Source organism: Eubalaena glacialis, chromosome 14, assembly GCF_028564815.1.
Source record: "Eubalaena glacialis isolate mEubGla1 chromosome 14, mEubGla1.1.hap2.+ XY, whole genome shotgun sequence".
Classification (NCBI taxonomy): domain Eukaryota; kingdom Metazoa; phylum Chordata; class Mammalia; order Artiodactyla; family Balaenidae; genus Eubalaena; species Eubalaena glacialis.
This window is the reverse complement of record NC_083729.1, coordinates 23,241,354-23,266,196: the sequence shown is the minus strand read 5'-3', so window position 1 is coordinate 23,266,196 and position 24,843 is coordinate 23,241,354. Positions and strand designations below refer to the sequence as shown.

Below are 24,843 nucleotides of genomic sequence, written 5' to 3'. Positions count from 1 at the left end.
GCCAGGGGTGTCGCCCTCAGAGCCCAGCTGCCCAGAGACTAGATTCAAACCTGAAATGGTGAAGGAAAAAGAACCATGAAAAGATTTATTCTTTGCTTTTCAGCTGTTTTCAGTTATTTTAAACACCCACCTGTGAGGACGGGTACAGAGCACAGGAGATGGGAAGCTTCCGGTTTGAAGACAGAAGGCAGGACCCGAATGCAGGAAGACAGGGCAACGTCTTTGAGCTTAATTTCTGCCTTCAAAATCCTTGGGCTCCTACAGTTCTAAAAAATCCTGAAATATTTTGGTAGGCTCTAGGATCTTGACCAGCAGAAAATGTCAGTCTCAAACTGAAAAAGTCTGCTCAGACTCCAAACAAACTCAATTAATTAAATTGTGTAAAAGTTCAAATTCAGCCTCTTGGGCATCTTTGACGGTTCCCCGTCTAGGAGGCCTTTAACTTTGGTCGGTCAGAATCAACAAAGGGCATGGTGGTGCCGGGGGAAGTCCCTGCTAAGGTCACATAAGAGGTGAGAAGCCGCTAAGGCTGGGGCTGGAATTACCCAGCACACTTAAGCTGCCTATTAAAAGCCCAAGTCCCAGGATGACTGTGCCACGCCCAGGCTCACCCCAGGGCATTCGTGGCAAGGGGGGCGGGGGGGGGCAGACTAGTTACAGCTGGCAACATTGCACGAGCTGATCCGAAGATTCCCAGCCTGCTCTGTGCCATACTCTCAGGAGGGGCTCAGAACAGAGAAGTGGACCGATGTTGTACCTGGGGGTGGGTGACAGTGGAGAGGGGTCCACTGGTGGGCCTGCCAGAAAACGTGCTGGCATGAAGCTGGGCCTCAGGGCCTGGCCATCTGGATCTGCCCCAGACTGCTGTGGGTCCAGCTCCTTGGCTGGGACTGGGTTGCTGCCCCTTCAGCCTTCCCCTTACCCGTGTGTTTGAGGTCATGATCTGAGCTCTAGTTCTTTCTGGTCACACTGTTGTCCGCCGGCCACTGCCCCCAGGCAAGGCAGAGACACTCCTACTGTGTCCAGAGCCCCAGCCCTTGGCATGCATCCCCCTCTCACTGCCAGGACCCCGTTTCCCATTCCTCTCGTTGCTCCATCAGTGGCTCCGCCTTCTTTGCGTTCTGGTCCAGCCTGCATCCAACACACCTCTGCAGGCCCGCGATCCGGCCCAGCTGGAGTAGCCCGTGTGGTTTCAGAGCTCCCACGTGACATCTGCACACATGGCGCTTCATGCTCCACACAGTCTTTCTGTTTACGGTATTTCAAACGTGAATCATCATCCAGTCCTCTTCAGAACTAGCCAGGAAGCCACCTTCCAGAGAAGGCTGTCAGTAATGCCAACGTCAAACTCTCCTTGCCTTTAGATCCTGTTACAGTGTTCCCATAGGACCAACAGATGCTGCACTGAAGATTTTGTAAAGCAGAAGCAGGGTGTCCCCCAGAGATGCTTATGTTCACCCCAAATCAGGCTTATGACAAATGGGCTGGATTTGAATGACCAACTCAGGGTCTCTGGGTTCAGGAGGGCTTTTCCAGCTGCGCACAGATAGGAGCTATGCCCCAAAATGGTCTGCAAATGGGGGTCTGTGCTATACTTTTCTCCCTAATTCTTTGTCTCAGTAGCATCAGCAGATGGTTTTGCTGTTGTAGTGTTTTGTTTGCTTTTTTAAATTTTTTATGTGTACAATATTATATTTTGACTTCTGTATACATTGAAGTGAGCTTACCACCAAAGGTTTAGTTTCTGTTCATCACCATACAGTTAATCAATCCCCTTTACCCTATTTGCCCTCCTCCCAACCATGACCCTTCCTCTATGGTAGCTGCTACTCTGTTCTCTGTATTTGTTTGCATCTGTTTGGTTTGTTCTTTTTCTTTGTTTTTTGCTTTTGTTCTTTTATATTCCACATATGAGTGAAATCTTATGGTATTTGTCTTTCTCCATTTGATTTATTTCACTTAGCATAATACCCTCAAGTTTCATCCATGTTGTCACAAGATTTCATCTTTTTTATGGCTTATAGTATTCGTGTGTGTGTGTGTGTGTGTGTGTGTGTGCGCACGTGCGCTGCATCATCTTTATCCATTCATCCAAAAATGGGCACATAGGTTGTTCCCATATCATGTTTTGTTTTCTTTGTCACAAACCTAGCTACTAGAAAATTCTGTGGGGTTAAAAAAGTACAAGATAATAAAACCTTAGAAAAATAAGTAATTATTTTATTTCTACTTCAAAATATACTATGTACATCTGGAACTCTATGGGAAAGTAGACCAGGAGATTATTCCATCATAAAAATAAAATAAGATAAAAATAACGATTGCTCATTCTAGATCTGTCTTTAATCCAGATGAAAGGGGCGTGAGCTGCCAGTTGTCTTGCTGTCAGGTGCCTTCCCCCCGTCAGTGACCTTGGGGCTGTGTCACAGGGATTCCGGGTCTAAGAGCTCCTGGAGTGTTTTGAGGACTTGCTTTGGCTGGCTGGCGGCCAAGGCCTGAAGCCGGGAGCCCATCTGCCCCTGGAGGCTCCTGCACAGCCGGCAGACGGCCGTGCGGACGTTCCCGCCGCGCCCGGGCAGGATGCCGTTCCCGATCATGTTGTTCAGGAAGTACCAGAGGACCGGAAGTACGTGGCGCTCCACGGCCTGGGGCTTTCGGGGGTAAACTGAGGCCACCAACACTGTCAGGCAGAAAAGAGGGAGAGTTACTTGAGTCAAGCACTCTCTCTCTCTCTCCCACTGCCTTCTCTGGGGACACCAACTCTGCCCCCCAAAAGGCAGGCAACCCAGCAGGGCCCACTAACCCATTAGACACACTACCTAGGGCTCATAACACACTTAGGGGCCCATGGAAATGTTTTAAATTCTTTTAAAATCAGAAGAAAAAAGTCTAAAGCTATCCAGCCTGATTTATATTTGTGTTCATGCCAACCGGTCATAAAGTACACTTTTAAACATTTTTTTACAGAGGAAGGGGTATGCAAAGGTGAAAGCGCTCAGGGCATATGATAGTATAACTGGTCCCTGAAGCCCAGGGCAAAAGAAAGAGGCAGACACATCTGGATTGCTATCCTGCCTCTGTTATCTACTAGCTGTGTGAGCTTGAGAAAGCCACCCAACCTTTCTGAGCCTGTTGCCTGATCTGTAAAGTAAGGATAATAATTCTGAACCAAACTCTTAAGACTGTTAGAGGTTAGATAATAAATGTAGGCGAAGTGCCTGTGCAAGTAGGCATGTGACAAAGAGTAGCTGGTCCTAGTAGTGCTTTAATCTGCATTACCACCTAGGAGAGTTCACACAGCGAAAACTTGTACTAGGAAGAAAGGTCAAGACTCTCAAATGAAGCATTCTGGAAAATAGAACAGCCAGTGGGAGATAAGACCAGCGTGGCCTCCCCAGTTTCGATGTCATACCTCACGATAAGCCCAGCAGTGATGCAGGAGGCTTGAACGTGCTTTGTAAACCATCAAGCTCTGCACAGACCCTTCATTCCAGTGAAGAACGCCCCAAATCTGGTTACCCCAGGCCCCCTGCCTTCTCTAGACCCCAGAAAACCCAGAAACAGGCTAAAACCTGCCAGCAAGCTCTCCATCACACAGTAATTGCAGGGCTGCCTCCAATGTCAAGGCCTCATCAAGGGGTACCCCAAGCTGCTTCGGAGGGGCTGCTCTGGCCCTCAGCCTTGGCCGCATCACCCTAAGTGCGTTCGTGCAAATACTTGCTTGACAATCAGCACACTGCCTGTCATCCTGCCAAAGGATAAGTCCTGGTGAAGGCAAACAATGCTTAGAGAAGCACTTGATTTATTTATGGGGCAAAGAAATTGGAAGGTTCCCTGAGCTGAGACACACCCGGGAAACTAACACTGCCCGAGCCTGAGTCCAGGGCTCAGAGCTATGCATCGTGACTCCGTTTCACTCTCACCCAAGAGGCAGGACACTCGTCTGTTTCACAGAGGAGGAAACCAACACTCAGGGGTCAAGGAGCTGGCCCTAGATCCCACAGCTCACAAGCACAGAGGACAGAGGCCAAGCCTTCCTTGACTCTAAAGCCCACGCGCCTTCCTCTTGCTGCCCCAAACCTCTTGGAGCTCCACGTTTTAGAGGCTGGTCTGGAGTTTTGTTTTATTTTTAGAGAAACTCCCAATTTGTTCTTCCTTCATCAACTTAACTTCATCCAACCCGCCAGGATATTTTGCAGCGGGAGCCCTATAGGGTCCCTCTGATTTCAGAGCCAGCCTGGGACAGCGGGGAACCGGAGAGGATGGCCCGGGGCCCCCTCAGTTCAGCCTGACTCTCTCACTGTGCCATTTCCCATGAAATGTGTACCTTGACTTTCTGGCCATACCCTCAAGATTCCTGCACCCCACACTGCGGGCCTCGCCGGGGGCTCCCAGTGACAAAGAGCCCTCCAAAGTCAAGGCGGTCCTCATTCCTGGGAAGGGAGGACTGCACCCAGTGAGCCAACCCAGCTGCGCCAACTTCATAAAATGGGGCCAAGAGGTGAGAGTTATGTTACCTGTGCTGGAAACAGGCTAAGAAGGGAGGGCACAGTTAACCCTAAAGCCACCTGTTCAGCCCCAAGGGTGGTGGGAGGGTGGGAGGAGCAAGGGGAGGTGGAAGGGGGTCAGCCAGAGGGAACAGAAAGAAAACTAATCATCCGATTAGCCACCTGTACTGAACAACTATAACTCAAAGGTTTCCTAAACCTCCACTGAATCTCTCCTGCAAACGGAGGTGAAAACTATCCCAGGAGCCAGGCCCAGGCAGGGCTCCCCTGACCCCACCAAATGGTGAGGGGTTCACCTGCCCCTAACCTGCCACACCTCCCCCACTCCTCCTCCCTGACGCCTCACCCCTGGACTCTCTGCTCCCGCAGTGAGGCATCTACACCCCGACCCCAGGAAGCTCACTTCCACCCTTAGTCCACATTCACCTGCCTGAGGGGAGCGGGGTGGCCCGGGAGCTGGTAGGGGGGCATCACGAGGAAAACCCCGTTAAAATCGAGCTTAAAAGGCAGCTGAAGTAATTAGCAAAAGATTTACTCCTGTGTTAAGCTGTGCTATTATGAGTCCACGCCTTGTGTCAATTGAAATTTTCTTCCTTGTTCCTGGCCGACACAGAGTTAATAGAAGAACTATGTAGAAACTCTTGTTTTTGAGGTCTCTTGGAAATAGAAGGGTAATATTTACAGTAAATGGATACCCACTCGCCTCTGGGGCCCATAAATTACCTGTACAAGGACAGGTAATCAGAGAATGCTGATTTTGAGTAACAGAGAAGAGTTCCTTGTCTGATACCCAAGGTGGTCTCAGTTACGTGACCCCATTCTCACCCCAGGGCACCCACAGCCTGGCACTGCAGCTGCATCATAGCCCCCATCCTGGCCTCACTCGCGCCATCTGCTTGGAGCAGGCCTGGCACCTGGACCGGAAGTAAGGGGTCACTCCAGGGACACGGGGAGGACTGAACCAGGGCGCAGAGGCAAGGCCAGGAGCAAGAGATGGGGCGGCGGAGGAACGGGAATGATGCCCTTGGGCAGACGACATGCACCGAGCACCCCTGGAGAGCTCAATGCTGGGAGGCCCTGGCTGGGCCAGCGACTGAGGCTGGCACGCAAAACTCAGGCCGGAGGGCCAGGGAGAAGGGAGACAGAGGAGGCGATGCCAGACCAAGTGGGCGCCGCCCAGGTGGAGGAAGGAGAGTGAGAAGGGCTTTGCCCGTGGGCAGGCAATGGGGAGAGGATGGGAGGTCTGCCCCTGCAACGTGCTGGCGCCCAGGAGGCCAAGGCAGGGGCCACCCAAGGAGCGGCAGCACCGTACAGAGGTTGAGGGCTTGGCTCTGCAGCCCAGCTCCTGGAGACAAATCCTGGATTACTAGTCAAGGGACCGTAGGCACTTAACCTTGCTTAGCTCCATGTTTCTTATTTCTACAGAAGGGACAACCATGGAACCCACACCCTCCTTGTGGGGTTGTTATGAGGAGTAAATGACCCAGTGCATATCATTGGGGGTGAATAAAAGGGGCAGAGCCTAGAAGGCCAGACAGTGACCTGTGGGCCACTCCGGGGACCCTGGACACCATCCTGGAGACTGCTTGGGAGCCACGCAAGGATGTAAGCTGGGGGGTGGCATGATCCATGTGAATCTTAGGGGGGCCCCTGGGAGTCTAGAGAACAGATTGGGTGCTTCTGCCTCCTTCCTGGATGGGACCCTCCTAGTATGGGGGAGGAGGCTTTTGGGCAAGTTCAGTAACCTGTTAAGTAACCTGCCCAAGGTCAGAGCAACAGTGCTGCTGCGGACCCAGCCAGGCACCCATGAGGTGGTGTTGACCCTGAGAGCTGGATTTTCCTGATTCACACAGAGGTACCCTGTGGGGCTAGTGGAAGCCCCATTTGCAAAGAGGAAGAAATGCATAATAGTTTCTTTAAAACTATTTTGGCTATGTACAGACCTGCCTCATTTTGACCAAAAACAAAGATTGTCTTTGGCAATGTGGGAATTATTTTTTAAAGCAGATTATCAAATTTTTTAAATAGTCTGTGGGGATTATTTGATGATTTTTGGTCTAAGATAAGTAGGTGGTTCAACTACATGCCAGGAAAGAAGAAGAACAGAGATGGGCTGGAAGGCTGGATGCTCACCGGACAGACGTTCTGTGACATCAAGCACTGCGCAGCCACTCAGGAAACGCACCCGCCCAGCAAACGCTTGTAGGAGGCCAAGGTTGTCTGGAAGAGACGGAGAATTTCAGTGGCCGTGATGCTGTGGCCCGAGTGAAGGCACCAACTATTCAGGGCTAGGTACCCGCAGCACCTACATAGGGAAGAGCCGCTTTGGGAAGCTGAATTAATTTTTCCAGGTTATAATGGGGCCACTTTAAAAAGTGAATGCACATGGGGTGTTTGGGGAACAGTGATAGTTACACTATCACAGGCCCCATTTACTCCCATAGATCAGGTTCATATTGTCTGTGCTTCCTCAAAACTGCTGTGAGGGCTTCCCTGGTGGCGCAGTGGTTGAGAATCTGCCTGCCAATGCAGGGGACACGGGTTCGAGCCCTGGCCTGGGAAGATCCCACATGCCGCGGAGCGACTAGGCCCGTGAGCCACAACTACTGAGCCTGCGCGTCTGGAGCCTGTGCTCCGCAACAAGAGAGGCCGCGATAGTGAGAGGCCCGCGCACCGCGATGAAGAGCGGCCCCCGCTCGCCGCAACTAGAGAAAGCCCTCACACAGAAACGAAGACCCAACACAAACCATAAATAAAAAATAAACAAATAAATAAAAATTAAAAAAAAAAAAACTGCTGTGAGCTTTGGGGCAAAAGAGGTAGGTAGATCGATAGATCAATCAATAGGTAGATATAGATGATTGATGACAGGTGCACGATTGATAGATGAGAGAGAAATAGCTAAATAATTGAGAGGTAGGTAGACAGACAAGTAGGTGATAGATATAGATAATAGGTAGATGATAGATGAAGTATTATATATGATAGCTATAGATGATAGATAACAGACGGATGGGTGAATGATATATAGAGATAGATGGATGAATAGATATAGATGTGGATATAGAGATACAGTTTTAGGGGAAACTGAGGCACTGAGCCATGATTATACCAAAGGTCAGTAAAGGGCTAGGATCGGAATTCAGAAATCACGGCTCTCCTCAAAGCCCGAACTTGGGCTCTAACCAATAGAATGTACCCACTACCAGATGGTCGGTTATTTCCACACTGAACATTTACTGATACCCTCTAAATAATAGGCATGGAGCTAAGAACTAAATAAGACCTGGTCTTCCTGCTCCTCTTCCCCCTCAAGAGACTCCTTGGCGGAGGAGACAGACACTTGAATGTGAACTCTAACTCGGTGGGAGGCTCCATGCTCATGTAAGCAAGAGCCTGGGGTTCTGGAGCTAGGGTGACCAACACGTCTCAGTCTGCCCAGGACCTTCCCCATTTTAGCACCGAAAGCCCCACATCCCTGGTAAACCCGGATGGTTGGTCACCCTGTCAGGAGCAGAAGCCCCTGGCTGGCTCTGGTAGGGTCAGAGGAGGAAATGTGCAGGTTAGGGGTGAGGGGAGCACATATGATCTCTCAATAGTTTATTTATAACCTCCCAGCACCCCTACACCCAGCACTCCAGCCACACTGCCCCAGGAGCCCAGCTCTCCTGCTATCCAGCCACACCCATGGGTGAAGGCTGGGGCCCGAGCTCTTCTCCACTGGGATCTTAAAGGAGTGTTTATTAGAGATGAACCGTTAATGGTGAAACCCCAGCAAATGGGCTGGGGGATGTTTGGTGATAAAGAGGCTCTCTGACGTTCTTTGATTGTATTTCTAAAGTCAACTCCAGCCAGATCCCACAGCTACTGAATTTAGAAGCTGCTCCTTCTTCCCCGTTCCAGCTGACGTCTCCTGGTTTCCCAAACTATTAAGCTTGAAGTCCTGCATCCCTCACAAAAGACGAGCAAGGTGAGGAAAGTGACTCTTCACCTAAGAAAGGGATGCTAACCTAGAAAATCAACAAGGCAGGACCCATCTCCTTTTACCCCTGGATTTCCTCTCCATGACCCCTGGAGGCACCCAGCATGCCCAGCTCCCAACATCTGCAACCATAGCAGGCACAGCAGAATCCCATGGGAGGTGGGCGAGCAGCAAAATGCATTCCTCAGGGATGCGGCTGTGGGCCCTCCTGCGCCTGTCTGGGTGGCGGGGTGCGTTACCACAGCAGCCCCAGCAAGTGTGTCCTGGACTTCCAGCCGCTGACCACCTCAAGGCCAGATTTCTCTTTGCAGGGGACAGAGATTAGCAACCTGCCTAAGGAAGTCTTTCCAGGCAGGTTCCACCTTCTCTGAGCTCCTTCCATACCTCAGCACAGAGCCCCAGCATCCCCAGAGATGTGCAAGCAAAGCTTTGTTTTTCCCATCAGGAAACCATTCTAGTTAAGAGCTAACTCCTGCTTCCCTTGCTCTCCTGCTGAGACCCGTAAGAAATATAGAGCAGAAAATGTACGCATGTACATCATGTACATCTCTGCAGCTTGCAAAAGCTCCATCCATTAGTCCAGAGTCTTTAAAATAATTTGTTCTGGGAGATAAAAGAGAGGCCAGACTCTAGAATATTTCAGTTAGTGAGAAGTGGTCTCAGGGTGTCCTGGTAAAGCTGTAAATGTGTAAGAAGAGATTTCTATATCAACATCACCTGCATTACTGTTTCCAGGTGCTTCTGTTTGTCCCACCCCCATCATCAGCCATGAGCTCACCTCTGAGAACAAGGACTTCTCCCTCCTTGTTCTCCCCCATCAATACTCAGTCCAGGACACTCTCTGGGCGCCGCTAGACCTCCCCTCTCCTGGCCACTGGCATGGCCTCCCAGAGCCTGAGAGAAGTGAAGAACCTGGGGAATACTTGAAAATGCACATCCAGCAGACATCTGTGCCAGCCCATGCTCCCATGGTGCCTGGCACACAACAGGTGCCCAATAAATGCTTATGGCGAACAAGGCAATGTTGAAGCAGAGAAACTAAGTTGGCCCAAACTGGTCTATAAACCCCAGACACCACCCCGAGTAGCTGCCTCTCTGCCTCTGACTACTTCTGTAGTGATGGCTCACCTTTCAGGTCACACCCACGTTTAATGAGACAGCGGCTAAGGGGGTGGACTCTGGGTCCAGATCGCCTGGATCTTCCGTGTTTTACTGTGTGACACTGGACAAGTCACTTACCCTCTCTAAACCGCAGTTTACCCATCTGTAAGACAGGGATAACACTAGTACCTTCCTCACAGAACTGCTTACGATAGTGCCTTGAGCAGAAAATTACTATGCAAGTATCAGTTATTGTGGCTACTATTACTATTATTACCTAAAATACTCTGAAAGCCCAGCAACCTTCATGGTAGGGAGTCCAATTAAGAGGCTGGGATCTAACTTTCAAAAACTTAAAAATCCTGCTCTGTCAGCCTAGCCCAGGGTTTTCATAGGCTTCTCTTCCACACCACAAGGAAGCCACACTGGCTTTGGTGCTGCCCACGCAAAGGGGCAAGCAAAGCCCTTCAGTATAGAGAAAATAGCCACAGGCTGGCAAGCCAGACACCTTGGCCTCCCTGGACCTAGCCTCCCCTCTCCACAGTGGGGCTGAGGTCTAGCGGGCCTCTCACCTGTTCTATTCAGCCAAACCCCAAGGTCACTGAGCCACGTCATCCCCAGGCTACCGGGAAGCCAGAGAAGAGCTTTTAAGAGAACATAAGAAGCATGCTACATGAACAGTGGCAGCAAAGACACTGCAGTCAAACCGGGCTCCCAACAATAAGCACAAGACTCAGTAAGTTATAATATGTCACACAGCCAAATTCTCCGTGGCCAGGAAAACTAGGTCTGTTCATTGCAGGAAAACTGGGAAAGATCCACTGAAACAGAAAAATCCAAGCTATGCCATAGCACATGACGGAACTGTTAAAAGTGACTCAAGTGTGTAATTATATATAATGCTCATGCTCTGCTTTTTCTAAAGAAGGATGCAAATTTAAATGGTAATATTATCATGACACTGTACACAAAGATGCACAGAAAAAAATACCCAACATAAAAAATGCTAAATGTTAATAATGGTTTCTTTTAGGAGTTGGGACTGTAAGTTTTTTTTCCTTCCAAAGGCTTCATATTTTTCACTTTCTCAATAATTAATAAGTACGACTTTTACAGTGGAGGAAAATAAAGTTTATATTAATATATTTAAGTTAACTAGAAAGACTACATAACAGCATGGGAAACTGGGTGGTGTTAAATGAAAGGAGCAAAGTCAAAATTGTATTTACAGGGGCTTCCCTGGTGGCGCAGTGGTTAAGAATCCACCTGCCAATGCAGGGGACACGGGTTCAAGCCCTGGTCCAGGAAGATCCCACATGCCACGGAGCAACTAAGCCCGTGCCCCACAACTACTGAGCCTGAGCTCTAGAGCCCATGAGCCACAACTACTGAGCCCGTGTGCCGCAACTACTGAAGCCCACACACCTAGAGCCCGTGCTCCACAACGAAGACCAGCCACCACAATGAGAAGCCCGTGCACGGCAAAGAAGAGTAGCCCCCGCTCATCGCAACTAGAGGAAGCCCACGCGCAGCAACGAAGACCCAATGCAGCCAAAAATAAATAAATAAGTAAATTTATTAAAAAATAATAATAATAAAAAAATAAATAGGGACTTCCCTGGTGGTCCAGTGGGTAGGACTCTGCACTCCCAATGCAGGGGACCCGGGTTCAATCCCTGGTCAGGGAACTAGATCCCGCATGCATGCCACAATTAAGAGTCCGCATGTCGCAAAACTAAAAAAAAAAAAAAAAAGATCCCGCATGCCGCAACAAAGATCCCGCACAGCCTAAATAAACATTAAAAATAAATAAATAAATAAAGTCAGAGCAAGAGAGCAAAAGTATTGTAGATCTGAAGCTGCCCATTTCTGAGTTGATCTGCTCCCTCCAGCACTGGCCGGGGGCTGCACTACATTAAGAGAACTTTTTCTGGCATTCAGTCTAACCAGGAGCGGGGTGAGCTGTCAGCAGCCTGATGTTTTAGTTAGTGACGTTTCTTCTGTAACTAATCCAGTAACAGAGCCCAAAGACAGAACCAGCCAGTCTGCTCAGAAACTGCCTTGATCCCTGGAACAACTCCCCCTGAAATCAGAGGGTCTTGGTGCTGAGTAGAAAGGGTGCCACTCCAGGCTCAGCCCCAGAGAGGCCTTAAGGCAGGCAGTGACAAAGGCCAGAGGTCAGGGAACAAGGCTCCCAACGACTCTTTTTTTACTGTCCCCCAAAAGGGGACGTGGGCAGAAATCCCACCTGCTCTGTCAACCAGCGCATCACTGCCCCACTCACCTAGGGGAAAGGAAGGGACTGGGAGAGATACGGTGGCTGATGCGTGGACTCTATCACCCAATTCCAGAATCAAGAGGTCACCCAAGAAGACCAACCTCCCAGTCTGGCTGTGCGATCTGGACTTTGTGCCAGAAGGCGGCCTGCCTCACCTGTGTTCTTGACCTCCTTGGCCCCCGTCCAGCAGGAAACAAACAGTAACATGTTGTGACTTTCCACACATCTATTTCACAGCACTTCACAGCTCCTCTCCAGCCTAGAGCCCAGAATCCCTCCTGGGCATGAAGAATCCGGCTTGGGAGAAAGCTCCCTTTGCTCAAAGGGCTCCATGCCGCTTCCAGGAGGGGCCTCTGGATGCTAAAGGTCGACTAGAGCTGCCTGGGCTCAGCCTGGGTGATATGGGAAGGAAGATGTACACCCTTCTCTCCTGTCACACCTGCCCCAGCCTCTGTGTCCACCACCTAATCCCCTGGGACAGTGGGAAATTTCGTTACTTGCATCCATTTTTCCCTCCGCGGGCCAGGCCTAGACCATTCCAGGCAGAAGAGAACCGTTCCCTGGGAGAGCTTAATGCCACCCCTGGTACTCCCTGACGGGGATGAATTCTCACTGGCAACCTAATCCCTCCAGTTCTGACCGTCACGGATTTAGAAGCTGGCTCATTACGTCACAGTTAAGAACACTTCCAAAACCAACATTGCTGATTGGGTTGAGAGAGTATGGCTCACAGCAAAGCCCTTGACCACGCCTGCTCAAATGACCTGGAGCCAAGACCCTGGACTTGACACTTTGGAGCCTTGTGCCAGGGGGTTAGTGGGCTCCATCCATCCCTTTGACCCCATTCCATTCCAGCCTAGCGCTGACCTAAGGATTAGACAGAAGGGCAGTGCCCCTCCCACTTGCCTCCATTCTCCCCGCACCAAATCCTCCGGCTGATGGGCCAGAAGGAGCGTCGTCAGCCATCCCCAAGGAGACCCTGTCCCAGGAGGAAAGGAGAAGTGTAGGCATCTTCCTGGTTGCTGCAACCTGCCTCAAGGGGTGGTCAAATCACAGAAGCAGGCCATCCCCAGGCCCCCTTTCCAGGGTGTCCAGCCCAAACGGAAACAGCAGGGCCCCATGTAGAGGGGATCCGAGTCTTGCGACAGTGTGAGACACCAGATGCTGCAGCCCAAAGTTCCAATGCTCCAGCGTGCAGAAGGAGGCCGACTCAAAGGCAAAAAGGGGAAACTAAAACACCTGGAGGGGGAAGAGTTAAAAGCTCCTCTCGCCAGACAAGGGTGCTTAGCCTCTTCAAATAGCTAAAGCCTATTTTGCTTGGTGCAGGTTTTCCTAATAAATATAGGGCCCCAGGTGATTTACCAAGAGCCTTGGTTGTTGGCAACAGCAATCTCACTTACCCAGAGCAGCACTGAGAACAAGCCGTAATTTAGAGCTGGATTTATTTTGTTTGTTCTACAGCAACAAACTCAGCAAATCATAAATTCCCTCTGAGATGAAGAGAGGAAATAGACAATATTTATGATCTCGAGAGGCGGAGAAGGGCCTGACCAGACCTTTGATTTGTAACTGAAACGTCTCCTGGAGGCTCCAGCCAAGGACACAGCTGCTGTCCCAGCCCCAGGGAGCTGTACTCAGGCCAGGGTGCAGGATGGGGAGGAGGGGTGGGTGTGCCAGGCAGTGTTTCCAGCCGCACCACGGGGATGCTCTGTGCGTCCTAGAGGCAGGACGTTGCTCTGTGTTCATCAGGACATATGGCAACAAGGCCAACAGCGGTTCTCAGATCATACATTTCCTCACAGCAAGGCAAGATTAGTTTGTGAAAACTCGTAGTTCTACTGGTCTGGACATACGTCTATCATGTACTACGTTCTCACACACTGGAAGTTTCGAACTTGCACTTCAGTCTGTGTACTAGATACACCAAATATCACCATCTAATCGTCTATGAAAGGAATGGATAACAGAAGTATCAATCGATGCACCAAAATTTCCACCTAATGTTCAAGAACCAAGATGTGCTACTGCAAAGCACATAAGGAACAGAGGAGCTCCTGCCTTTCCTGATGTCTCTCCCATAGCTCCCGCCTTTTTGTTCTTTTCATTCCTCCTCCAAGCCTCCACTCCACCCTCACTCTCCACCCCTCACCCCAAATCCCTCCCACCCCAAACCCTGGCCCCAGTCTTCCTAAAAGGCAACCCTCATTCATTCCATGCTCAAAAAGCCAATGGGTCCCAGCTTGACTCCCATGTCAGAGAGTCAAGGTGGCCACCTTTGTCCTCTCCAACAGGCTTGCCCTACTGTCTCACCAGCATCCTGCCTGGTCCCCATACAAGCCACATCCCCTGCTACCATCTCTACAACTAAAATAATTTGACAACTCCTCCTAACTCCTTCTTGGCAATCCTGATCTGTTTTTCCATCAGTGCCCTGTTGGCTCACTCACTGTGGTGCTGTGTGACCTGGGGTGAGTCATTTCCATCACCTGTACCACGAGGAGGCAAGACTAGATATTCTCCACATCTCCTCCACTTCTAACAGGTGGACGTCCCATGGAAAAGCCTGCCAAACAAGAACCTGGGAGGCCCTGGGCTGCCCACCCCTCCCCTACACAACCTCTGGGGAAATATTTGGCCTGAGAGCCAATCAATGCCTTTCACTGCTCTGCTGATTCCCAAGCAGGGAAGGTGGGAATGTCCAACCCTAACCCTACGGAGGGACAAGGGAGGGAGCCAGCTGCCTACCAGAGCCGAGCAGGGGCTGTGGGCAGGCTCACCCAGACTCTCAATCATTACATCCAGCGCCGTCGCCGCAGCAGTGTAAATTCCTGCGTTCTTGGAGTTGAGGTTGTCTGCTACAGCAATGATGATGGAGAGCAGCATGGGCTGTAAGCTCTCTCTCAGGAGGGGTATCATCTTGGAGAGGGACTCCAGCGCCCACTGGTTCACTTTCTTGTTGGAATCCTGAAGCCTTGGGGTGAAAGCATCAAAGACCTGTTGAGGGAACAGAAACCAAGAGCCCATGGGAACCCAGGCTGGGCGGGAGTCCCACAGCCCAACTAACTGCCCTCGGAGGGTACTCCTCCTGCATCCCTGACAGGGGCCATCCAGCCTATGCCAGAACATTCCCAGTGATGAAGAAGAGCTCACCTCTGAAAGGGGAGGAGGGCAAGAGGGGAAACGACTGTATACTGAGTACTCGATGAGTGCAAAGGGTGTAGGGTGTAGAGCATCTTGTTAGGTACGCTGCACTCGCTCATGGAGTGATCTTAACGACCCATGAGGCACGTGTTCTCGTCCTCAGTTTACCATTAAAAAACAAACAAAAAAAATCCCACCAGAACAAAAACTGAGTCTGACAAAGGTTAAATGACTTGCCCAGATCACACAGCTAGTAAGAAACTTGAAGCCTGTGTCTTAACTACTCTTCTATGTAGAGTGTCAGCAGCCTCACTTCCGGAAGTAGCAGGCATCTGCCCTCATTTCCAGCCTGTGAAAGCCTGTGCCTACTCCAAACCCACCCATCCAGCCATCCTGGCCCAGTCGCCTGGCCAACCACATGTTCTGCCCCCAAAACCTCACGTGCGTTGCTGGATCAGGAGCTGCCCTTAGCCGCAGCATCCTCCGCCTCTGCCCTCCTCCCTGTAAAACTGCTGGGAGGATGAAAGACGCCCAGGACACCTCTGAGTGGTCCCAACGCACCCAGCAGGAGGTGATGCCCTTGCCCAGTTGGCCACTTCCAGATAGTCTTATGGCATTACTGTGGCAATTGGATAGTAAGTGCTTGTCAGGCTCCCTTTACCCTGAAGGGTCCGGCGCAATGTCCAACCCTGTCCCGAGTTTTCCAAAGTTGCACCCACCAGGGAAAGACAGGGCAGAGATGGAGCAGCACTCACCTGGACCAGGTTGGCGGTGATGAGCTCTGGCTTGGCCTTGCAGTGCTCAAGGAGCCGCCCCACGCCTTCCATCCGAGACTGGTACTCCTTGGCCTCCAGCAGCCGCGTCAGCTCCCGCAGCTGCTCCACCATCTCCAAGCCACCCTGCATGGAGGAGCGCAGCCCTGCCAGCCGCGGGCCACTGGAGCTGAGCCTACATGGAAGGAGCGTCTGACCTGGGCAGCCCGAGGAGATGAACACATCTCTTGTCCCATGCACAACCCCCAAAGACAGGTGGGGTTGAAACAAGAGTTTCACTTGCAGCTTAGTCCACCCCAGCTTCCCCTCCACCTGCTGCCTGGGGACACAGGCCTTGGGAACTCTGGAAATGCTTTTTTCTCAGGGGGCAACAGTTCGGTTGCCTAGAGCTCTATCCCCTTATCAGGCGGCAGGGCTCTCTCTTCCTGCCTTTTTTTCCTCTTTCCAGAAGCTATGTTAAGAATGGGGTGAGGGGCCTTCCCTGGTGGCACAGTGGTTAAGAATCTGCCTGCCAATGCAAGGGACACGGGTTCGAGCCCTGGTCCGGGAAGATCCCACATGCCGTGGAGCAACTAAGCCCGTGCGCCACATCTACTGAAGCCCATGTGCCACAACTACTGAAGCCTGCGTGCCTAGAGCCTGTGCTCTGCAACAAGAGAAGCCACCACAATGAGAAGCCTGCGCCCCGCAATGAAGAGTAGCCCCCACTCGCCACACCTAGAGAAAGCCTGCGCGCAGCAGCGAAGACCCAATGCAGCCAAAAATTAAATAAATGAATAAATAAATAAATTTTAAAAAAGAAAAAAAGAATGGGGTGAGGGAGCTTGGACTGAGGGGCTGGAAATCCACGGAAGGATGACTGGCACAATTTAATCTAAGAGTGGGGGAAGGTCTTACCAGGAGCCTGTATCCTGACCCCTGGCTGCCTAGGCTCTGCTCACACTCCTCTGGAACTAGGGAAATGTTAAGAAGCCCTGTTGTCTTACGTTGGGATCACGTGCCCGTCATTTTCCCTGGCCTGTTTCAGCCAGCATGGGAGCCGCTTCGCACAGAAACCCAGTCTCCCACTGCCAACTCAGACCTGGGTCTCTGAGCTCATGCCCTACAGCCGGGTCCCACCCAATAGAGCCCAACATCATTCTGACATTCATCCCTACATTCCACGCTCTTTTGCCTACTGAGTTCCAAGAGAAGTGCCGGACACTGAGAATAATGAGATGAGAGATGTGGTCTTTGCCCCGAGGAGCTCACAGACCAATGGGAGACAGAGGACTGAAGGAGGGGGCAACTGGTCCGACCGGAGGACATGAGGGCAGAGAGTCAGAGAGAGCTTCTGGGAGAAGGTGACAGGTGAGTCAAATCTTGTAGGAAAAATAGGCATGTTCCGGTACAGATGGCACAGCGTAGGGAAAGGCACAGGAGTGAGAGAGAACGCAGGGAGCATGACATGAGAGAGCATGCGTGGAGAGAGAGCAGGAAGTTACTCTAGAAGCGGTGGGCAGGGGGCATCCCTGGGGGTCCAGCTTAGGAGTCCACACGTGTTCCTCCTGGGACATCACAGAAGGGTCTCACGTTTTAGGCACAGGAGTGACTGTCAGATTCCTGTTGGATTGCTAACTCTTCCTAATGCCCACCCTCTAGCCCCTTGGCCCATTCCTTCTCATCCGCCTTGATTCCACCTCTGCCTCTGAATTAGTCCCAGGCTATGCGGAAAGGCCCTGCTGCTCTAAGTGAATGGAGAAACTCTGAGCTCACACAAAAAGGCTGACCAACAATCCATCCCACTTAAACTGCACCTACACGGCCAAGACTGCAGGAACCCATCTCTACCAGCAGATGCTCCTGAGCCCAGCGTTTGCTCTCCCCAAGATCTGGGTGGGGAAACCCTGCCCATAAATTTACTCATGAGTCCTGCTGACCCAACTAGGTCTCAGTCACAGCCCAGATGCACACCCCTCCCCCGGGCCAAGCAGAACGTCGCCATCAGCAGTCTTGGATGGGGAGCCCCAGGGAGACAAGAGCTACTGTACCCATCCTTGCCGGGCAGCCCATTCTCACACACCACCAGACTCCTCGACACCTTGCGGCCTTTGGCAGATGGAAGTTCATCACCATCTTCTATTCCCTTGAAAAATACACACAGAACATGAGCCAAAAGGGGTGGCCCTGTGGGGAACGGCCAGACACTCCAGTCTAGACCAAAACAAGAGGAATAACCTGTTCCACCTGGGAGGGCACCGGGGAGTCTTCCAGAGCACTGGTAATCGGGTCAGGGATCAAGATCCCCACTTAAAAGATGAAGGCAAAGAGGCCCAGGGAGGCTCAAGGGACACAGGCAGTGAGAGGCAGAAGCAGGTCTGAGCACCAGGAAGGAAATTCCACCCGTCAGGAGTCGTGGGTGAAATTAAAGCCTCTGGAGTGCGTGCCCCCCTCCCCTGACCAGCGTGAGGGCTGCGGGCTGCCAGGCTCAGCTCTGATTCCCACCCCAGACCAGCTCGCACCTCGCTGCCTGCTGACTCACCCACTGTTTAATAGCTGTCATGACCTTCTGCAAGTTGTGGTATGGGAGGGACTGCTTCAGAAATGCATCAAACCTTGTGTTTGACATCAAGATATTCACCATCTTCCGGCCATAAAACCTGCCATTGGAGAAAGAGCAGGATGAAAAACAACCACAGAAATGCAATATAAATTTGCTTTACATAATTTTTCTAATTATAGTAAGAGAATTTTTAATACTTTTTCTAATTACGACAGTAATCCCCACCCAGTTAAAAACTAGATTCATGAAAGAATAAACAACCATAATCTCATTACCAAGAGAAAACCACTTAAATTTGTACATATTTTCTTATAGTCTTTTTTCCAAGCATATATACATTTTAGTTGATATCAGAATATATATGCAATATTTACCCAGCTTTTTTCACTTTATCATTAATCATCTTCCCACGTCATCCTCTTCAATGGCTAAATAATATTCTGTTAGATGACTATACCAAAGTGTATTAACATTTTTCTAGCATGAGACATTTAGAAGTCTGAGGAAGTGTGCAATGGGGCAATATAGGAGGGAGTGGTCAACTCTATCTGATAAACAGTGGTGGGCAAGGGGGGAATCAAGGAGGGCTTCACTGAAGAGGTGACCTTGGGTTGGGACTCAAAAGATGAGTAGGAGTTCACAAGTGGGATGGGATTAAGGAGTAAGTGGAGGAGGGAGACATCCCAGGGTCCATAAGACAGTCTGATAGGTCTGCCGGTGTGTGGTTGGAGAATAGCCGGCAGGGACTGGACTCAGGGAGAGAATAGGCTAGAGAAGAAGATAGGACTCAATTTAGGGAGACGTGAAGGAGTTGGGCTTTAGTCTGCAGGCAATGGGAAGCTGAGAAATGATCAGATTTGCACTAAAGTCAAAATGTCTCAGGCAGCAGTGTGGAGGATGGATCTTTGGGGACAAGGGTGGGGGCCGGGAGACCTGTTAGGAGGTCACTATAATAGTCCAGGCAAAAGATGATGAAGGCCTGACATAGGCAGGAGGGTAGGGGTAAGTAGGGACGATCAGATTCAAGAGCTGCTAAAGAAGATGAAATTGCAGGACTTGGTAGGTGCTTGGAGGGGGAGCCCAAAGCATCTAGAATTATCATATTTCACTCAGCCTAAAACTCCACTGATTGTAAAATGCACCATTAATTTATTTTCCACTAAGGAAAAACAGAAAAAGAAGACACTGGTGATTTCCACTGCCTTCAGTGACACAGCCCCGTGTGTGAAGGCCATCCTTTTACATGCTATCTCAGAAACAGAAGTAACACTTTTCTGGGAAGTGTCCTTCCTTCCTTAGGTTGGATAAAGTACTGTTGGTTGCTTTGTAAGAAACTGTGGAATTTGGGTCATTCTTTCAGTGATGAATGTTTGCGTTAATATCAAATTTATGCCCCATCACTCTATGTCCATGCCTTTTCTCATATACGATAACACTTCATTTCAATGCCAAATAATAGTGTAATATTTCTAAGACATTTTAAACGCAATTAAATTCAACAATTCTCCACAGTGACTTCTTAAATAAATATAAAAGGCTAGCCAGCAAAGAAAGGCTCATAATGTAGTTCCTACAATACAAACTGTAATTCAAACATTTATACAATAAGCAACAACGATCAAGTTTGCAATTGTATAGATAGTAAAACCCAAGTCATAACTGCTGCCTGGCCAACAGCAGCTGTGAGATGCCTAGGATTCTAAGATATTAAAATGTGGAGGGGGAAAATGAAGTATGAAATTCCCCATTCTGCATCTTAGATGACTTGGTAAATAATAGTTACTTTAATAAGAGAGGGAACACAGCCAGAGAAGCAGGCTTCAAGAGAAGGCAGTGAGTTCATTTAGGGACAGTTTGCACTGACGATGACAGTGGGACATCCTGGTGATGGGTCCTGTGGGGGCATCAGAGAGATGGGACAGATGCTCAGAGAAGGGCTGGCCTGGAGGGAGACACGGGGAAGCATCAGAGTTTGTTGTGGCTGGAGCCACAGGAAGTGACAGCACTGCTCAGAGAAGGCTGCAAGAGGGGGATGAGGACGAAGACACTCCTGCAGCGACGGGCATCGGGGTGCAGGCAGGCGGAGGAGAAAGGCACAGAGGGACCAGGAAAACCAGAAAATGTGGTACCATGCAAGCCGGAAGCATAGGGTTCCAAGAAGGAAAATGAAGTGCCGTCAACGCCATCCAGTGTGAGAGAGAGAGTCGGAACGGAGAGGGGTTTAGATCTGGAGAGATGTTGGATCTTAACGCCCATCCCCCCACCAACAATGAAGAACCAACCAACCAAAACCTTCTACTTCCCTGACAATATTCTTCCTGTCAGTAAATGGCACTATCATTCACCCAGTTGTTCAGTTTAAAAACCTAAGCATCATCTTTGACTCCTCTTTGAAATCCTCAGCACCCAACTGCTATCAGCTATGCCTTCAAAATATACCCCACTCCACCCCCTTCCCCCTGCTGCAGCCTCCAGCACCTCTTGCCGGGACTCCAGGGTAGCCATCTGCCTGGCATCCCTCCTCCATCCTGGCCCCTCTCCCCCCCTATCAATCCTCCAGTAAGTAGTCAGAGATGTTTTTTGTTTGTTGTTTTTTTTATAAATAATTTTTGTTTATTAGGTAACAAAAGGGAATATTTTCTAAAAAATGATAAAACAAAATGAGAAAGCTGCCAAAATTGTTAATCATTCTTTCCCCAGATCAGAACACCCATCAGCTTGAAAACCAGGAGGAAAGCTTGGGGCTCATTAAATCTGGTGCGTAGGGTAATATTTTCATGATTAGTCTCCCCTGAAATGTCCAACTTTTTTTTTTAACTTAGTCATCCAGCCCTTTCACTGGTCAGTGAGTCAAGGAAGGGATTTAACAATAGATACTAGGGTTGAGGGGTTGTCTCTTCCTGACCTGATTTTCAAAAACCTGGATCCTTAATGGTATAGGAAGGGTTTGAGGCATATACAAATTATTTTGGGGAATACTGTAGTAAGACCAAAATTTTCTTGCTGCCCCCTCTAAGAAAGAGGACAGATAGAGAATAGTTCAACAGTGGTGGGTCCGATAGAGAGAATCTCTGTGCTATCTTCATGGGTTGATTCCTGGAGAGGTAGAATGGAGAGGCAGAAAATCCCCAAACAGGATCCTACAGAGACAGCAAGTTCCAAGTATAAAAAAGCTCTGTTTTGTCTAGGCCTTCTACCTCTCCATCGAATTTCCCATAGCCTAACATTATGTTGTAGGAGTAACAGAATAAAGAGATGTTTTTTTGAATCAAAAGGCTAGCAAACATATAAAGAAGCCCTCAAACTTGTTAGTAATCAGGGAGGGGAAAAAAAGTATTCTGAAACAGCAATGAGCTAGAACTTTTCCCCATCAGATGGATAAAAATGTGAAATCCAGAAACTGCAATGTTGTAAGGATATATTCGCCTCGGCACTCAGGAGGGAGGCGGAGGGGCACCGTGTGCGTGAGGGCTCCCGGCGACGCTTGGGCAGCCTTAGTGAACACGGCCCTGACCTCACTCGCACTCCGGGCAAAGACATCCTCCTGGGCTCTGTCAGGGGCCACTTACAAGGACTGAGGTGCAGCACCCTGGGAGTGCACTGGGCAGGGTGGGAGGCATCCTGTGCATCGCATCCCTCCAGGGTTGCACTGCATGGACACCCCACACGAAGGCACTGCCTCAGACACAACACAGAACGCAGTGTGGACGTGCCCTCTGGAGCTGTACCGAGCGTGCTGGGGGCCCCAGACATGGTGATAACACGCCATGAACCGGGGAGTGTGATTAACTGCACCCCAACGCCAGGTTTTAAAGACAATTAATCAGATCCTATCACTCTCCTGCCTAAAACCATCTAACACTGCCTCACACTCCTACTGAAAAATCCTCCATACTTCCGGTCACACCCAGACCGGAATCCCAGCTCCTGACCAGGGCCTGTGAGGCCCCCCTGGCCTGGCCTTGCCGTCTCTGCCTCATCGCCTGCCACTGCCCTCACTCACTGTGCTCCACGCAGCCTCGCCTTTCTCTTCATTAAACAGCAAGCCTATCCCACCCGGGAGCTTCTGTACTGTCTTCCTTTGCTGTGACTCTTGCACCCCAGACCCTCAAAGAGCTGGGTCCTACTAGCCAATCAGTTCTCAACTCAAATGTCACTCCTTAGAAAGATTTCCCCTGACTCTCAATCTAAAGTAGCCCTGACCCCGTTCTCTACTACATCTTGTTTTATCCCTTCTCTGTGTCTAAAACTGTCATAATTATTTACTTGCTTATTACCCAACTAGAAGGTAATCTCCAAGACAGCAGGGGCCTAATTTTTCTTATTCACAGTCATATTCATAGTAATGAAAATAATGCTTATCAAATATCTCTTGAAAAATTGAATGAATGGATGGCTTTATAGAGAATGGAGCTGGGCTGGGACAGGAACTGGAGCAAGATGGCAATGGCTAGAGAGGGAGTGGAAGGTGAGGAAGGGGAGCCGGTTGGGGGAGGTGGGCGGGTAGCGGCCATTCCCTGAGCCACCGCCCCGGCTGTGGCGGTGTGGAGAGGTGGGACGACAGCTGCAGGGAAAAGACACAGCTTCGTCCACCGACTGTCCTTCCAAGTGGCCCCGGGGAAGCTGAGCTGCTTGGGCCTGGGCCCTCGAGGCTGGCTGGTTGCCTTGTCTGCCCTGGGCTGGCCAGGTCCGCCATCCCCAGGACCCTGGCCCTGCATTACCTGGTGTCCTGGTTGGAGTCCTGGGCCAGCCTCACCAGGTTGTGCACCAGCATGTCTGTGCTCTCTCTGGTGCCTGAGAGAAGCTTCTCGGCGCCTATCTGCTCCAGGACGACCGAGAGGTGCTCGGCAGTGCACTTCCGGACTAAGGGGTTTCGGTGGCTGAAACACAATCACGGACAAGGGCTCAGCCAAGGAATGCGGTGTGTGGGTCCCCAGCCTGGTACACATGGACCTACAGTTGTGCATCCATGTTTCATGCCTCAGTGGGCTCCAAATTTGGTCCCGAGCAGACTAAAGGGAATCTTCAAGGAAAGAGCAGACCCTTCCTGACACTGGAACTAGGGATGATGACGGGGTGGACTGAGCACGTGAAGACACGTGACGTCACCAGACACACTGTGTGCCTACCGTCCCCGTTCCTTCCTGAGCTCCTGTCCTGCCTTTGCCTAAATGCACTTCCCCACATTTTCTCCACCTAGAATAACCTGCTTCTGCCTTCTGAGCCCTCCAGGCAGAAGTAGTGCTCCCTGGGGGTGGCAGTGTCCTTGTCCCCTGGGAAGTACAGGGGTACCCGCATGGCTCCCAGGGGGCACCAAGTCTTCCTCTCAGTCGAATCCCCCATGCCCCACTGGTGCCAGGCGCATGCCGACCCTTCAGCACTTCGCGGGAGTTTACTGCACATTCATTGAGCTGAACTGAGACGGGGGCGGGGGGGGGTGCGGGGAAAGGAGATTGATGGATGATTTCAGGGAGAACCTGAAATCTTACAGGAGGAACCCATCAGGACGTCACCTCTTTATTTCTCACCCTATTCAATGTGGATTCAATGTCCCCACAGTCCATTAGGGGACACTGGCCCTGGGGTCCATCCCAATGGAACACAAAGGGAGGCTTCTGGGCTCTCCCTACTCAGTCTGGTCCAGGGACCAGCACCATTAGCCCCTGAATCAGAATCAGCATTTTAGCCAGATCCCCGGGAATTCAAATGCACAGCCCTGTACCAGGCTCCCCAGGTTCTTGCGGACAACAGTCAACTGTCTCAATTTGCTGTGAGCACAGCCTCCCTGCCAGGCACCGTACTAAGCACCTTCAAACCAGTGTCTCCTCGACTCCGTAAGCTACTACTGTCATCATCTTGCAGGTGAGGAAGCGGAGGCATGGGGAGGAATCCAGAGATAAGTACAATTCATTTCTCCCGAGTTAATAGTAGCCATGGTGGGCATTCAATAAATGTTAGGTAGAGGCAGCCGCTGCTCTAAGTGCTCTTTCCTGAATCAATTCCTTTACTCCTCACAACAGTATTATCTTTGGGTTGGCCAAAAAGTTCGTTCGGGTTTGGCGGTAAGATGTTATGGCCAATCCCGAACGAACTTTTTGGCCAACCCAATATTATCCCCCTTTTACAGATGAGGAAACCAAGGCATGGGGAAGTTTAGTAACAATCCAGGATGTGAACCCAGGCAACATGGCTCGGGAGTCTGTAGGCAAAGGCCTCTTGGCTGCTCCAACACGCCCTGGGTTCTACCTGATAGGCCCCCCTGCGTAAGGGTCAGTGTTGTGACTGGCTTGCTGGGGTTGAGAGATCTTTCACCCTGTGGGAGAAAGGGCTTGGGAAATGCTTCTGGTTTTGCTGCTGGGTTTGGTTTTAACATAAAGAGAAAGCAGATCTGGCTGCAGAAAGGCTCCAATAGCTGCCAGCCCCCTCCTCCTCCCCAGAAGGCCAAGAGGTGCCAGCTGGAGGAGATCTTGTGCCTTGCTCTCCTCGTGGCCCAGATTTCATCAGAAGGAAGCACCCTT

The 24,843-nt window shown here is 50.5% G+C and overlaps 1 protein-coding gene and 1 non-coding gene across 4 annotated transcripts in view; one reads left to right on the top strand and one right to left on the bottom strand.

Annotated features, from left to right (window-relative positions):
* Positions 1–2,423: 2,423 nt before the first annotated feature.
* The window catches only part of TOGARAM2 (TOG array regulator of axonemal microtubules 2), a 41,542-nt gene continuing 19,122 nt past the window's right edge, over positions 2,424–24,843 (bottom strand). For all 3 annotated transcript variants that reach the window (XM_061211353.1, XM_061211354.1, XM_061211355.1), the window contains 7 exons: positions 23,047–23,205; positions 18,305–18,422; positions 17,814–17,908; positions 15,766–15,958; positions 14,647–14,863; positions 6,642–6,728; positions 2,424–2,680 (listed from right to left, as the gene is read on the bottom strand). In XM_061211353.1, the coding sequence (XP_061067336.1) occupies positions 2,424–2,680; positions 6,642–6,728; positions 14,647–14,863; positions 15,766–15,958; positions 17,814–17,908; positions 18,305–18,422; positions 23,047–23,205 (1,126 nt within the window). The remainder of the gene's footprint in view (positions 2,681–6,641; positions 6,729–14,646; positions 14,864–15,765; positions 15,959–17,813; positions 17,909–18,304; positions 18,423–23,046; positions 23,206–24,843) is intronic.
* TRNAG-CCC (transfer RNA glycine (anticodon CCC)) lies at positions 11,207–11,279 on the top strand. The gene has a single exon. It is a non-coding gene; the product is annotated as a tRNA-Gly (tRNA).